A 17204-nucleotide genomic window follows, 5' to 3' on the forward strand; every position below is an offset into this window, starting at 1 on the left:
TAGACCCAACTGGCCTGGAATTCACTGTGTAGATCAGGCTGACTGCAATCCCACAGAGATCCCCCTGCTTCTGCCTCCACAGTGCTGATATTAAAGGTCTGTGCCACCTCACCTGGCTAGTATATTATTGTCTTACATTACTAGCATACTATAAACTGTCCTCTATTTTGTCATCAGAGACATGTGACTTAAGGACATTGTTAAATATCATTGTAATGTTCCCTTAAAAAAGTTATTATTGTGTGCATGTCTCTGTGCAGGGTATGTTTTATGTTTGTGTGTATTATAATGTTTATGTGGAGGTTAGAGGACAACTTAGTGGAGTGAACTCTCTCCTTCCACCTTTCAGTGGGTTCCAGAGGTCCAAACTCAGGCTGTCAGCCCTCATGGCAAGTGCTTTTACCTGTTGAACCATTTTGAGGGTCTTCTTTTTGGTTTTTGAGAGGGGGTCTCTTGTAGCCCAGGCTGGTCTAGAACTCTATGCAGCTTAAAATGACCTTGAATTTAGGCTTCTCCTGCCTTTACCTCTTAATTGCTAGGGTTACTGGCATGTGCCACCACACCTTGCTATATGCTATTAATTTTTTTATTTGTTTTTAGGATTTGCTGATTTTTATGTGTTGGAGTGTTTTGCTTGCATGTATGTATGTGTACCACTGTATGCAATACCTATGGAACCTAGAAGATAGCATCAGATCCTTGGAACTGGATTTACAGTTGGTTATGAGCCACTGTGTGGGTGCTGGGAACTGAACCCAGGTCCTCTCTGCAAGAGCAGTAAGCGCTCTTAACTGCTAAGCCGTTCTCCAGCCCCGTGTTCTGTTAGTTTTGTACTTCATCCCTCCCAATGTGGGTGGTTTTTTTTTTTTTTTTTTTTTCCAGTCTTTTTGAAACAGGGTCTCCCTGTAGCCCCAGCTGTCCTGGAACTCACTCTGTAGACCAGGCTGGCCTTGAACTCACAGAGATCTGCCTGCCTCTGTCTCCCAAGTGCTGGGATTAAAGGTGTTCATCACCAAGCCTGAGTTTAGAATAATTTTTATTTTATATGTATGAGTGAATTGCCTGCATGTATGTAAGTGCAGTGCCCTCAGTGGTCAGAAGATGTCAGATCCCCTGGAACTGGAGTTACAGGTGGTTGTTAGCCTCCATGTGGGTGCTAGAAACCAAACTTGGGTCCTCTGCAAGAGCAGCCATTGCTTTTAACCACTGAGCCATCTCTCCAGCCCCTGAGAGAATTCTTGGATGATAAGTTTGCCATAATACTAAGTTGTATATTTAAGTGTGAAACATTTTAGATACTGAAGATGATATAGCAAGTGGGTTGAGTTAGAACCTATTAGGAAAGTCCGGATAAGGCAGAAAATAGAGCTGTGTAGTCAATAGTGTGATGCAGGAAAAACTAAAGAATGTTGAGGATATAGGCTAGGAAGGAAATAATTGATATGGAAGATAAAACCTGAAGGACTTGTATGAGTTGGGTGGCACATGCCTTTAATCCCAGCACTCGGAGGCAGAGGCAGGTGGTTCTCTGTGAGTTGGAGGCCATCCTGGTTTACAAAGTGAGTTCTAGGTCAACAGGGGCTACAGGGAGATCTTGTCTCAAAAAAAAAAAAAAAAAAAAAACCCCACAATGGAACTCACTATGTAGACTGGGCTGACGGAAGGAAAGAAAAGAGTTGTTCTTCAAATATTTGTTGTATTATCTAAAATATTTCAGAGTAACTAGTATAGAAAAATCAGGATCATTATAGCACATATGTTTCTTATTTTCCTTTAAGTCTGTTCTCTACCCTCCTCACGCTAGGATTGTTTCCACTTAACTATTGCTGTTTTGATTGTACGAACTACTTTAATGGATTTTAACCTGTTTTAATTCTAATCATCTAACCTAGGAAAATTGCAGGCAACCAATAATTAATTGTTGGACATGTTTGAATGCAGAACATAAATTACAAGATTTAAAATTAAAAGCTGGGTGTGGTGGTTGCACACCTTAATCACACTCTGAGATTAAGGCCGGCCTGGTCTCTATAGTGAGTTCCAGGCCAGCTCAGGTTATAAGGAGACCCTGTCTTGAAGAAACAAACAAACAAACAAAAAAATTAAATAATACATGTCTCTTCACCTTGATAAAATTGTAATAGAAGTATTTCATTAATCTGAGGATATTTTCTTAAAGTTGTTTTTAAACTTGATATGTTTTATTTCTGTAACTTAAAAACTCAAGTGTGCTTTATGTTCTAGGTCCGGTTTATTACTAAAATATGGCATCCTAATATTAGTTCCGTCACAGGGGCTATTTGTTTGGATATCCTGAAAGATCAATGGTAAGAGATTTTTTAATTCATTTTCTCTTTTCTTTTATAGGAAAACCAAGACTAAGAATGTTAAATGCGCTAGTTGCCACAAAACTTATTTAGGCAATTTTATAAATTTTCTTAAGTACATAGTTGAATTATATTATGATTTAGATCATGGTATTTATTTAACATTAGATGTTAATTTTACATTTTAAAAAATCTTGGGTTTCATTTGTTATTTTGGTGAAGTTGCTTCTTATCACAGGAAGGTATTTGTAAGAAAAGTAGATATTGAAGCAGTACTAAGAAAGTAAATATTGAAGCAGTACTCTTCACTCAGGTGAAATATAGGCAATAAAATTGTTAGAAGTATTGAGTAGTTAAGGGTCTCCAATTTCAAGGTATACTTTTTTTTTTGGTCTTTTTGAGACAGAGTCTTCCTGTAGCCCCAGCTGTCCTGGAACTCACTATGTAGACTGGGCTGGCCTTGAACTCACAGAGATTCGCCAGCCTCTGCCTCTGGGATTAAAGGCGTGCGCCACCACGCCTGGCTAAGGCATACTTTTTGTAAGTGGTATTTTCTTTTACATAAGGCTTTCTTTCACTTGATTTATCTGATTATTTTATTTATATATTTCTTGTTTTTTTTTTTTTAAATTAGATTTATCTAGCATGTGTATTTGTGAGTGCATAAGCCATGCCATTTTGCATGTATGAAGGTCAGAGGACAACCTTTGGGAGTCCACTCTCTCCTTCCACCATTTGGGACCTAGGGATCAAACATAGGTTATCAGGCTTGGCCTTAAATACCTTCACCCTCTGAACCATCTCACTGGCCCTTGTTTTTTTTTTTAATTAAAAAAAAATTGTTTTGGAAACAAAGTTTTGCTATGGAGCCCAGGTTAGCCTTGAAGTGGAGGTCCTCCTAGTGCTGGGTTACAGTAGTGTACCCATTACTTAGGTAACAGTTGAGTGTTTTAAGAGTTCCTCTACTGTAGCCATCAAATTTAAGTCCTGATTCTTTCATTGTTAAACTGTGTGGTAATAAACACATTTGTTTGATAAAGTTAATGTTTTCTTCATTGGGGTGAGATAGTTAAATAGGTTGGTTTATGTAATTTTCTTAGAATGGAGCCTGGCATAGTCTAACAATGGTAAATCTGATGGTGGTGGTATAGTAATTAAAAAGCAGTTACTCATTTAGCACAGTTACTCATTTAGCACATAATTTTATTAATGAAAAAACTATCCAGAATTATAAAACAAATCTGAGCAAGATAGTTCACATCTGTGATTCCACATATGGACTGCATAGTGAGACTGCACTGTCTCAGAAATGGGGGGAGCGGGATATGAAGAGATGTGGGAAAGCAGGATCATTTGGCAAGAGTGCATAGAGGTCTAATCTTCTGGAAGTTATGTGTTAGTGCCATTATTGTTTTTGTTTTTTTCTGAGATAGGCTCTCACTGTGTAGTGTTGGCTGGCCTGGAATTCACTATGTAGAGCAGGCTAGCCTCGAATTCACAAATGACCCTGCCTCTGCCTTCCAGTTGCTGGGAATACAGCGTGTATACCACCTGGCCTCTCAAGTGCTAGTGTTTTTAAACTATGTTTTAATTCCTTAAGAAAGAAAAAGTGATATTTGAAAATGTTGAAACAAGGCCAGTTGTGGTGGCATACACCTTTAGTAGGGAGGCAGAGGCAGAGGGATCTCTGTGAGTTCTAGGCCAGTCTGGTCTACATAGTGAGTTCCAGGTCATCTGGGGCTACAGAGAGACTCTGTCTCAAAAAGCCCCCCCCCCCAAATTTTTTTGGAAACAAGAATGATGATATTTAGTATATGGGCAGTTTGGTTTATTTAATGTGTATAAACAGACTAGAATTACTATCTTAGTTCTTTTTCCATCTTGATAGCACATCTAAGTAAATCCTGCCTCTCTATTTTGGAATATTCTTTTTTTCCCCCTTATGTATGAGTGTTTTGCCTGCATGCATGTAAGTGTACCATGTGCTTGCAGTGTCTGCAGAGGCCAGAAGAAGCATTGGATCCCCCCGGAACTGGATTTAGGGATAGTTACCCACTTTGTAACTGCTGGAAACAGAGCCCAGGTCTTCTGCAGGAACAGCCAGTGGTCTTAACTGTGGAGCCATCTCTCCAGCCTCTATTTTGGAATATTTTTAACTTTATTTTCTCTTAAATTTGTAGGTTTCAGTATTTTTTTTTTTTTTTTTTTTTTTTTTTTTTTTTTTTAAAAAAAAAAAAAAAAAAGAGGACGATAAATCTTTCACTGTGATATATCAAAATAACTGGCCTTGAACTCACAAAGATCCACCTGCCTCTGCCTCTGCCTCTGCCTCCCAAGTGCTGGGATTAAAGCCATGCGCCACCACGCTCAGCTTATTTTTTGTTTTTTAAAATATTTATTTTTATTTTATGTATATGAGTGTATTGCCTGCATGTGTATAAGTGCACCTGTATTACATAATGCCCAAGGAGGTCAGAAGAAGGTGTCAGATCCCCTGGAACTCAAGTTAAAGTTAAAGTTATTGGCTGCCATGTGGTTGCTGGGAATCGAATCCAGGTCCTCTGCAAGAGCAGCTAGTGCTCTTAACCACTGAGCCATCTCTCCAGCCCCAAGTTTCAGTATTTTTATCTATAATGTTTTCTTCATGGCCCCTTAAGACTTGATTCAACAATAACGATACAAGTGTATACTTGCAGTATTAGAGTCATTTTTTACTTGACTTCCAGGACATTTGTTCAGGTTTTCCTTCCCTGTATCTACTCCTTAACCTGGTCTTCCCATGCCACAGGGATAAGTCTTGGACTGTTTCTGTTCCATTTATATTTCATAGATGAGCTAATCAAATTTCATGTCTTCCCCTTTATAAGGCAACAATTTACACATAACTTATTTATTTACACTGTTTTTATGTGTATGGGTGTATTTCCTGCAAGTAATGTAAGTGTACCCGTGTCTTGCAGTGCCCTCAGAGGTCAGAAGAGGGTGTCAGCTCCCCTTGAACTGGAGTTAGGGATGGTTGTTAGTTCCATGTGGGTGGTGGGAAACCCTGGTATTTTGCAAGAGCAGCCAGTGCTCTTAATTGCTGAGCCATCTCTCCAGTCCTTTATTTATACAGAGGTTAGAGGACAACTTGTAGGAGTCCTTCTTTCTACCATGTGGGTCCTGAGAATCAAAGTCAGTTGTCAGACTTGGTAGTGAACACCTCTAACCTGTTGAGCCATCTTACTGCCTGGGAGCCTGCAGCAGCTTGTCTCCTCCCAGTTTCTGGCTTTGTCTTACTCAACCCATTTTCAGCAGCTATGTTAGGTACTGTTAATAAGCTGAAGATAGTTTTTTATTTGTTTGTTTTTCATTGGTGGTGATTGACTTTTGGGTGGGTCCTGTGAATGTCAGACAAGGGCTATACCATTTGAGCTCTAGCCCCTTGAGTAGACTTGGGAGATAATGACTTACCTGTAACTATCTTCTAATTAGCAAAGATTGACACCTTAAAAATGTTTTAAAAATTTTTATTGTGTGATAGGTATGCACATGATATGTGAGCACAAGTGTCATGGTGTATGTGAAAGTCATAAGACAACTTGCAGGTCCCCAACTATCACATTTTGAAAATTTCATACCCCTGTTTGCCTGTTGGGACTTCTTTAAAAAAAATTACACATATAAAAATCCTGAAAACCAGGACCAGGCGTGGTGGTACATGCCTTTATTCCCAGCACTTAGGAGACAGAGGCAGGTGGATCTCTGTGAGTTCCAGGCCAGCTAGGGAGACCCTGTCTCAAAAAGACCAAAAAAAAAAAAAAAAAAAAAATCCTGAAAACCTCAGTGTAGTAGGAATTTAAGAGGAATTTGTAAAAAGGATGAATAGAATATAAGAATGTTTTCAATTGTAATTTTTCACATTAATGAATTTAGATTTTAAAAATTAATGTAGAACAATAAAGTATAATATGAATACTATGAAAGATAAAGTTTCTGTAGTAGTAGGTCCAAACTTTTGATTATTTCAGCAGTTATTTAAAAGTGTCAGTTTTTATCATTGATTAATGACATTAAACATTTTTCTTTTTTATTGAATATCATACATGTATGCAATAAACTAAGTTTGCTGGGTGTGGTGGTGCATGCCCGTGGTGCACTTAAATACATGCAGGCGATACCCTCATACATATAAAATAATAATAAAAATAAAATATTTACTAAGCCCCGTTTTAAAAAATAACAAAAGAACTTTAAAAACTACATAAGTTAAGCAAGGTGGCGATCCCATCATTTGAGAGGCTGAGGTAGGAAGATCATGAGTTCAGTGCCATCCTAGTTTATACAGTGAGGTGCCATCTCAGTAATAAACAAAACAGGAAGGGTGGGCAAAAGTCCTTGTTGTGTTCAGTCAGCTCAGTGTTAGTATTGGATTTTCTCTTTACACCATAAAAGGAAAAAAAGGGAGCAAGTATTAGGTAGCCAGCTTCAGTGTTTCATGATCCATTTTTGTTATTTTGTCTTTTTTTTTTTGTCCTTTTTGTGTGTTTGGTTTGGTAATGTAAATCAGCTTTTTGCTGATAGATCTACACTAGGTTTTTTTTTTTTTTTTTTTTTTTTCCTTCTTCTTTTTGGCCTTTTTGAGATAGGGTCTCTCTGTAGCCCCAGCTGATGTAGAACTTGCTATATTGCTAGGCTGGACTTGAACTCAGAAGCCTGCCTCTGCTTCCTGAGTGTAGGGGTTAAAGGTGTGTGCAGCCACATCCAGCTCTAGACTAGTTTTAAATGTGAATATGTCTTAAACATTGCCTTAGAAATTTCTCATACATAAAATGAAATTAGTAATACACGCTTCTTAAGGAAAAGATTTCCATGTTCATGGTGGTAATGGAAAAACAAGTGTGAACATTTAAGGGCTATATTTGGTTATAAATATTTAATTCTGTTTATTTAAAAAATTTAAATTTATTCAATTTATTATTTTGGGGATTTTTTGTTTTGGGGATTTTTTGTGTGTGTTTTTGAGAGAGGGTCTCCCTGTAGCTCCAGCTGGCTGGAGCTCACTATGTAGACCAGGCTGGCCTCAGTCTCAAAGAGATCTACCTACCTTTGCCCCTGAAGTGCTGGGATTAAAGGCATGTGCCACCATGCCTAGCTTATTCCCTGTATATTACTTTGTGTGTGTGTGCAGGTGAGTATACAAAGCTGCACGTGAGAAGTTCATAGGACAACATTGTGGAGTTGGTTCTCTCCTTCCAACTTTATGGGGGTTCTAGGGAGTGAACTCAGGTCTTCAGGTCTGCCTGACAATTTCTTTTTATCCACTGAGCCATTTCCTGGGCCTCATCAGAGTCTCCCAGTAGTCCCAGTTGGCCTGGATCTCTCTATGTAGACCAGGCTGGCCTCAAAACTCAAGAGATCTGCCTCTACCTCCCAAGTGCTGGGATTAAAGGCGTGAACCACCACGACTGATTGGAATCTAGTTTTCTTCTTCTTCTTTTTTTTTTTTTTTTGGTCTTTTTTGAGACAGGGTCTTCTGTAGCTCTAGCTGGCCTGGAACTCCCTAAGTAGACCAGGCTGGCCTTGAACTCATAGAGATCTGCCTGCCTCTGCCTCCTGAGTGCTAGGACTAAAGGCGTGTGCCACCATGCCCGCTGGAGCCTAGTTTTCTTAACATCATTTTAAAGAATGAAATGTAGTAGAACTTTTTTCTTAATTATTAAAATACAGAGCTACATCTTATTTAATTTCACTGGTATAGAACAGCCTTTGTCCCTTAACATAAACTGTAAAGGATAGCATTTTTCAGATGTTGTGTTGCATCAAGAGTCACTTGGACAATCTGTTAAAACATGCCCAGCTTCTGATTCAGTGGGTCTGGGATAAGGAGAATCTCATTCCTTACAAGTCCCCAGGTCAGCTGTGCACAAGTATACACTCCTGCAATTTTAGTATGTGGGAGGCTGAGAGAAGAAGATTACAAGTTCTACCCATTCTAAGCTACATAGCCAGACCCTATTGCAAAAAACAAGTTCTGGGGCTGGAGGGGATGGCTCAGCAGTTAAGAACACTGGCTGCTCTTGCAGAGGACCTGAGTTCGATTCCTAGCACCCGTATTGCTGCTAACAACTGTCCATAATTCCAGTTCCAGGGGATCTGATGCCCTCTTCTGAACTTTGTACACATTGCACAACATGGGTGCACTTATATATATGTAGGCACTACACTCAAACACCTAAAATAAAATGAGAAAATATTCAGAAAATACAAGTTCTCTAATCCTTCTGGTACTATTAGTTGGAATAACATTTTAGTGAAGAAACCATCTTAGCACATGTTGTTTCTAACAAGTTAATTCTTTCCATGAAACATCTAGGATTGCCTGTTTATGTATTAGCCATGGTAAAACTGAAAAACTAGTCACTGAGATGAATTTTTTGTGTGTACGGTTTTGTTTTTCCTCTTCAAATTAGGAGCTCAATCAGAACAGACGGTTTGAATAATTTGTGTTGTAAAAAATGAGCATAGTGGGGCTAGGGTGATAGCTCAGTTATAGAGTATTTGCCTTCATAAGGCCTTAGGTTTATTCCCTAATAATACAAAAGTAATAGTAAAAGTACAGTATACTGCTATAGTCTCCAATAAATATCAGCATTCTATTTTTTTACATTTATAAATATTTCAGTATCAGTTGATAAAACACATTTTTAAAAGAAATGCCAAGAATCTTGGTAGGTAGATAGGTAGATACCTATTCTAGGAAAATAATTGCTTCGTAATAACAAAGGTTCTTGTAAGTATATTTGGAAATGTAAGTTGTGATTTTTTTTTTTTTTTGGTCTTTTTGAAACAGGGTCTCTCTGTAGCCCCAGCTGGCCTGGAACTCACTATGTAGACCAGGCTGGCCTGGAACTCACAGAGATCTGCTTGCCTCTGCCTCCCAAGTGCTGGGATTAAAGGCCTAAGTTATATATATTTTTAAAAGGTTCATTTTAAATTATGTGTATGTGTGTGTAATCTGTGTACTTGACATGTGGGTGCCCAGTTGAGACCAGAAAGCATCAGGTCCCCTGGAGCTGCAGGTACAGATGGCTGCTCCTACCTTGGTGCTGGGAACCAAATTTGGATCCTATGTGGGAGCAGCAAGTGCTTTTAACCACTAAACCTTCTTTCTAGCTCCAAGTGATGTATGTTAAATAAAAATTAGTCCTATTTTGTAATTTAGGGGCTGATTTCACATATTTTTAAAATGGAAGATATTTGATAGTATCTCATTTGTCTTTAGTGTGCCATTAAAAGAGAGTTCCGGGCCATAGTATCTCATTTGTCTTTAGTGTGCCATTAAAAGAGAGTTCCGGGCAGAGCTTGGTGGCACACACCTTTAATTCCAGCACTCGGGAGGCAGAGGCAGGTGGATCTCTGTGCGTTCAAGGCCAGCCTGGTCTATATAGTGTGTTCCAGGACAGCTGGGGCTACAGGAAGACCCTGTCTTAAAAAGACCAAAAAAAAAAAAAGAGAGTTCCACAGGTTGTTAGTGTTAATAGTTTATCAGTTTATCTTATGGCATCATAAGAATAAAAATTAAGTTGGTAGATAAAACTTATAAGAAAGGTAATAGTGACAAGAAAGGTCAGTTCAGGATGAGATTATTTGAATTGTCACAGAAATAGATTCATCTGTAAAGAACAAAAAATTGGCAAAAATGCACGCATATTTCTGTAACTTCTGTTTCATTATTCAGAGTCGTCTTAAGTGGACTATTTTCATATTTTGACATTTAGGGCAGCAGCAATGACTCTGCGCACGGTATTATTGTCATTGCAAGCACTGTTGGCAGCTGCAGAACCAGATGACCCACAAGATGCAGTAGTAGCAAATCAGGTAAGAAGACTGTTTTTGGAAAACTTTCTAATTACCTGTGTGTAGGGTCTGTTAAATATTTGTGATATTATCGTATGAGCATTCTGTATTGGGACTACATTTGGAAATGATTTCTTTTTGTAGTAATTTTGTCAGTATAAAAATGAGTGAGTGAATGCAGGTACTCACAGAGGCCAGAGGCAGTTGATCTCCCTGGCAGGGGTGAGCCATCTGATGTGGGTGCTGGGAACCAAACTCAGGTCCTCTGCAAGACATCAAGTGCTTTTAACTGCTGAACCATCTGTCCAGCCCCCCAAAATTAAAATTTTATGAAACCTCGTGTTCACTAGCTACATGACAGATCTATTTTCTTAATTTGTGAAAGTTTCGAAATGCATAGTCAAAAGAATTACAGTGATCACCCATATTTCTACCATCTAGATTCTCTAACATTTTTTTCACAGGTCATGCTTATATTTATGTACCCTTTCATATAACCTTGAGTACTTCCTGGTGATCATTTTAATAACTTACTACCAAGAGCTGAGCATTACCAGTCATTTTTCTAATTTCTTGAATAGAGTATCTTTTTAAACCTCTTGGGATAGTCGTGTTACATCCAGACTGGCAGGGTTGGGTAATGTTTTGTTGGAACACAGTTATATTCACTTGTTTATTTTGCTTTCTAGTCACAGTGGCAGCATTGAACAGAGACTGGCTTGAAAGTCTTAAATTACTAATACCTATCTGTTTAAGACAGTCTACCAGCCTCTACTTTATGCTAGTATGATTTACTGAATGTTTTTGTTGTTCCTGAACCAGTATCTTTTCTTCTCTTAATCTGTTTTCTTTTTTAATTTTATTATTTTTATTTTATGTGTATGAATGCGTGTATGTGAGTGCACCTGTGTCATGCAATGCCACAGAGGTCAGAAGAGGGCTTCATCTTTCCCTGGAACTGGAGTTAAGGGATGGTTCGTAGCCACCATGTGGGTGCTGGGAATCGAACCTGGGTCCTCTGCAAGAGCAATCGGTACTCTTAACCTCTGAGCCATCTCTCCAGCCCCTCATCTCTTAATTTGTGAACTACTTCCCTCTTCTTTTTCTACGCTTAGAATTGATTCTTGATTTCCTACAATATTTCTTTTTTCTCCTTTAAAGTAAGCTTCTTGGTTCTACTGTGTTTCTCTTTACTTTCCATTATATACGCTCACTTGGATGATTACAGTACCTACACTCTCATGGATAGCTGCTCATGTTTGATGTCTTTCCTGAGCCCAAGAACCCATGTGAAACTGCATAGCTCTGTATGGATGTGCCTTGGCTACTCTGGCACAGCATCATTAAAACTGAAGGCAGAATCCAAAACCTTGTAAAACTTCTGTTCTATGATCATTATCAAGTTCATGAAATAAGTCACAGCATCTCATGTCTTTCTCTGTCTCTCTCTTCTCTTTCTTCTCTTTCTCTCGCATTCTCTTTTTGAAACTTTTTTCTTTTTTTTTTTTTTTTTTTTTTTTTCCCCTGAGACTGGGTTTCACTATGTAGCCCTGGCTGTCGTGGAGCTTACTATGTAGACCAGGCTGGCCTTGATCTCATAGAGCTCCACCTCCCTCTGCCTCCCAAGTGCTGTGATTAAAGGCCAGTCTTTTTTTTTTTTTTTTTTTTTTTGGTCTTTTTTTTGAAGCAGGGTCTCCCTGTAGCCCCAGCTGTCTTGGAACTCACTATGTAGACCAGGCTGGCCTTGAACTCACAGAGATCTGCCTGCCTCTGCCTCCCAAGTGCTGGGACACAGGTGTGTGCCACCACGCCCGGCTCTTAAAGGCCAGTCATTTTCAAAAAACAAATTCATCCTTAGTTCTATTACTAGACTTAGAGTTCTTGGAATTGTGACTTTTTATATTTTGTGCATGTTAATATATTTAGTAGCAGAATACAGACTTGAAAAGTCTAGCTTTGATTTCTCAAAAGATTGAGATTTAAATAAAACTTTACCACCTAGAATAGTTAAAAAATAATTTTGTTATGAATTAATGACTAAACCATTAGCTATTTCATATCACTCATATATAATAGTAGCATATCCGTCTTTAAAACATTAAAGGTAGTTATAGTACTTTGATTAGAGCCAGGTTTGATGGCACACACCTGTAATCCCAGCACGCAGGTGGATCTCTGGGTTCCAGGCCAGCCAGGGCTACATAGTGTTAACCTTTTCTTTCAAAAGATGGGGAGCAGTGGCGCATGCCTCTAATCCCAGCACTCAGGAGGCAGGGGCAGGTGGATCTCTTCAAGGCCAGCCTGGTCTACATAGTTCCAGGCCAACTGGGGCTATAAGGAGAGCTGTCTCAAAAAGACCAAAAATAAATAAATAGAAAAGAGGGAGCAAGGGAGGGAGAGAAAGTAGAAAGGAGGGAAGAATAGAAGGAAACAATGCACTGGGAAAGAGTAAGGGAGGCAGAGAAAACAGTATTCAGTCTTCCTCTGTCTTAGGGCTGGAGAGATGGCTCAGTGGTTAAGAGAGCTTGCTGCTCTTGCAGAGAGGACTGGAATTCAGATTCCTGCACCTACATTGGGTGGCTCACACCTGCTTGTAGCTCCATCTCTAGGGGATCCCAAGCTCTCTTCCGGCCTTTGTGGGTAGCGTGCGTGTGTGTGTGTGTGTGTGTGTGTGTGTGTGTGTGTGTGTGTGTGTGTGTATAAACAGACACACAAAAAGAATAAAACTTTAAAGAATCCTTAAAAAATGTAACTTTAATATCCGGGAGTGGTGGCACACACCTTTAGTCCCAGCACTTGGGAGGCAGAGGCAGGCAGATCTCTGTGAATTCAAGGCCAGCTGGAGCCACAGGGAGACCCTGTCTCAAAAAGACAAAAAATAAAATTAAAAAAAAATAAAAAATAACTTTAATAATAAATATTAAAATGAATTGAAGTTGTTAATTTATACTTTATTAATTGCTGGTGGTTCCAGAGTGTTTACAAATGATTTTTCCTTACCTTCTTCCAATGCATATGGCAGCTTTTACTATCTATAAGTACTCTCCTAGGACTGGAGACATGATGATTCAACAGCTACAATCACTAGTTGCTCTTACAGAAGACCCAGGTTCTATTCCAAGCACATGACAGCTTACAACTACCTATAACTCCAGTTCCAGAGGATCTTTGCACTCTTCTGGCTTCTACAGGCATTGCGTACATGGGTGTACTTGGATACATGCCAGCAAAACAGTTATACTCATAGAATGAAAATAAGTAAATCACAGCTGGGTGTGGTGGCGCCTGCCTTTAATCCCAGCACTTGGGAGGCAGAGGCAGGGGAATCTCTGTGAGTTTGAGGCCAGCCTGGTCTACATAGAGAGTTCCAGGCCGGCTGGAGCTACAGGGAGACCCTGTCTCAAAAAGAACCCCCCACCCCCCAAAAGGAAAATAAGTCACAAAGAAAATTGAAATATTTTATGAGCTTTTTATTTATTTATTTTTATTATTTATTTTTTTGTCTTTTTGAGACAAGGTCTCCCTCCCTGTTGCCCCAGCTGTCCTGGAACTCACTATATAGACCAGGCTGGCCTCAAACTCAGAGATCCACCTGCCTCCCGGGTGCTGGGATTAAAGGCATGCACCACCACGCTTGGTTTTTATGAGCTTTTTAGTCATCCCAAGTGTGACACGAATTAGGATTTCTGAATGTAGGGTTTATTTCAATCACTATGCACTAATACAGCTTTAGGAAAATCAAATTTTATTCTAGCCCTAGTTTAAGCTTTGGCTTGTAACAAACAATTAATGTTTATTAGCTAATCTTGGTTACATTTAATTAGCTAATGTTTATGTATTTTTTACATGCTACTGGTTTTAATTGTGTGATGTTTCCTGTTGTGTGATAATTGGAATATCTCAGTAATGCTTCATTTAATAGTAGGTGTTTATTTAGCAATTAAAGTAGACTACCTTTGCCTTTTTCTCTTATCTCTACAAAGCTTCATTTTAAAGTCCTTTCATGAGTGACATATTATCTGTAGTATAAAGTGAGTCACAATTTTATTTTTTGGCATGTGAGGTGCTGGGGATTGAACTCATGGCCTTTGGCTTAATAAGTACATACTACCATTGAACTACAGCTTCAGCCCAAAAGAGTCACATCTTAAATATAAATTGATTTTCTTTGGAAAAAGCAGTCTTAAGCAATTAAGAGTTGAGCTACTATATTAAATATTGCTGTATTGTCATGTTATTTAATTTTTTCCTCCATGTAGTACAAACAAAATCCTGAAATGTTCAAACAAACAGCTCGACTTTGGGCACACGTGTATGCTGGAGCACCAGTTTCTAGTCCAGAGTACACCAAAAAAATAGAAAACCTATGTGCTATGGGCTTTGATAGGGTAAGTACGCAAGGGAATGCTGATTCCGACTTCACTGATTTTTAATTGCTGCTGCCAAACCTTGGGACAAGTGGGCTGGCAAGTTAAAAAGTCTACTTTTGGTAAACAAGTGTTTTGTTATTAAAATCAATGGTTATTGTTTCTATTATTGTTTATTCCAGTCATTGGTTTTTGAAGCATTTCATGTACTTCAGAATGATTTCTGTCTAAAGACAGTGATTCAGTGTTTTAAGAACATTACCTGGAGATTTGATTTTTTTTTTTTTTTTTTTTTTTTTTTTTGATAGGAATGCAGTAATAGTGGCCTTGTCTTCAAAATCATGGGATGTAGAGACTGCGACAGAACTGCTTCTGAGTGACTGAGGCATAGGGAGCTGCTACCTGCGCTTGCCTCTTCCCGAGGAGCACCAACATCTTATTTTTAGGATTCTACATAAATTTCTTTTAAACTGGCATTCTTGCCTAATGATGTTATCTTGGCACCATTGGAGACTGAAAAAAAAATCCCTGCTCTGTAAATAAAGCTAATTAAACATCTGTGTAAATTTAAAGGGGAAATACTTTAATTTTTTTCTTAATAGTGTAAAAATTATTTGAGCTAAGCTAAAACCATGGACAAAACATGCTACTTTAGTGTTTAGCAGTGTAACAAGACTAGTGAGTTTGCTTCAGGGTTTTGTTGAATAATTAAGATAATATTTGAGTGTGTCAGGGCCGTTCAAATCGTTGGTGTTGCATCACAGCTACCCTAACTGTTCTAAAATGGATCCTCTGTGCCTGTGAATTTACTTGCATGCTTGTACTTGACTTCTTAGGATGGGTAGCTGAAAAGACCACCATTTTAAGCATTAGACAATTTTCAGATAATGAGATGGTGACCTATTCAGAGCCTTTTTGTTCCTGTGGGTTCCTGGACAGACAGGGACACTCATTTTTTCCTGGTTACCATACACAGCTCATATTCTAAAGATACATTTCTCTGTGTTTGGTGGGGAAATGTGCTAAGGGATGGTGTCCCTTGCTCCATTTTTAGGTCGTAGGTTTGGAACGTTTTGTCGAAGTTCTTCACTCTTAAAAGGTTTCCTACATAAATAATAATGTAAATGGGGCTGCCAATTTTATTTCTCTTGCAAAAAGAGTAAATACTTGATGTTGCAGTATTCCCAGATTTAATAAAAGGACCCTACTTAGTTTTTCAGTGAAATTGACATTGATCTTTCAATTGATAAAATTTTTCTCTGAGAACTTGAAGGATGCAGTTAACTGTTTCCAGTAGTGTTTAGCCTAATGTGGGCTTTCAGGTTTGCTTTTATCAGATTCTTTAAAGCCACTTTTCTTCATTTGCACTTCCCCAAACGGACACCTGAACGCTGTGCTAGTTCTTCACTGTACATACTCAGATGTACATAGGGTAGGAGTGTTAGAATCTAGCTTTCTTTATGATGTTTCTGATAATATGAGAATTGAAACTCTACCTTCTCTTGTACATAGTCAGACTTCCTATTCATATCAATGTCACATTTCATCCTAAGTTCAAAAGTTTGAAAATTATTAGTTTTGCAAACACTTAATTTGACCATCTTAGTAAGGTTGAAATGAATTTATGTAGGCAGTTTGATGCATAGAGGTAACAATTTTTACATTTTCAGGACCAATGGGAAAACAACAGACATAATAGGATCAGACAGAATTAAAGTAAGGCTGTGTATTGCAAGTCATATTATAAAAGGTTTGCGTTCTTCAGGTGTTATTTATCTTACAGTCATTAATGTGTTTGGAGAATACTTTTTGAACCTATCAAGTCAGCATAACTTCATTTGACTTTTCAATAATCTTGATACTACAAGCAATAAAAGAGCCATTATTAAATATATTCTAATGTTAAAGATGTGAAGGTTCTTCCAACAACTTGTGAGATTTTGCTGATTAGTAGTAAACTCTTAGAGTTGATATTCCGGCATACTTACACAAGCTGCTGTGTTTTTTTTCCATGTTTGCTTCTGCATACATTTCTTTATACAGTCACATCCTTTCCTTGCTATAGCTTATTTTTAAAAATGCCAAAGGAAACAAATTTCTCTAATTTATTTTAAATAGCTAAAATCTTATACTTTATGTTCTGATATAAGGTCAGTTGCGTGAAATTATAGACAGTTTTGCTCCGTTGGTTAGAATAATTTTTAAGTGGAGGGTGGCTTGGTAATACTAATATTTGGCTATTTAAAGTATCAAACACATTTATCAAGTTTACTATTTGCCTGTATTGTCAGGGTATATTTAATTGTGGTTGAGAGAGGTGAGAAATAACTCAGATTACAAAAGTCAAGCATTACGTACTTTGCTCTTGGAGGCAGCTATATCATGCTTTGATTGTTATGCATATTGGCCTCATACTGGCCCCATCCTGTCTGCCTTGTCAGACTTCACTATCCCCGGCACCCAGGAAATTGGAAAGGATGATACTCCATTTGACAGGTCCTACATACTGATACCATTATTTTCAGCTTTGCGTGATGGAACATGCCTTCTAATCCCAGCGCTTGGGTTGCAGAAGAGCCATCAGTTCCAAGCTGCCTGGGTGACTGAAGCAAGAACCTGATTTAAAAGATTTCTTAATTGTCAGGCTGGAGAGTTGGCTCAGCGGTTAAGA

General features: G+C 38.4%; 1 protein-coding gene across 1 annotated transcript in view; it reads left to right on the forward strand.

Annotated features, from left to right (window-relative positions):
- Ube2k (ubiquitin conjugating enzyme E2 K) overlaps positions 1-15105 on the forward strand; it is a 69677-nt gene extending 54572 nt beyond the window's left edge. The window contains exons 4-7 of the mRNA XM_008833246.2: positions 2245-2327; positions 10088-10187; positions 14426-14554; positions 14843-15105. Of these exons, the coding sequence (XP_008831468.1) occupies positions 2245-2327; positions 10088-10187; positions 14426-14554; positions 14843-14917 (387 nt within the window). The 3' untranslated portion in view covers positions 14918-15105. The remainder of the gene's footprint in view (positions 1-2244; positions 2328-10087; positions 10188-14425; positions 14555-14842) is intronic.
- The last annotated feature ends 2099 nt before the right edge of the window (positions 15106-17204 follow it).

Source organism: Nannospalax galili, unplaced genomic scaffold (assembly GCF_000622305.1).
Source record: "Nannospalax galili isolate Female #2095 unplaced genomic scaffold, S.galili_v1.0 scaffold236, whole genome shotgun sequence".
NCBI lineage: Eukaryota > Metazoa > Chordata > Mammalia > Rodentia > Spalacidae > Nannospalax > Nannospalax galili.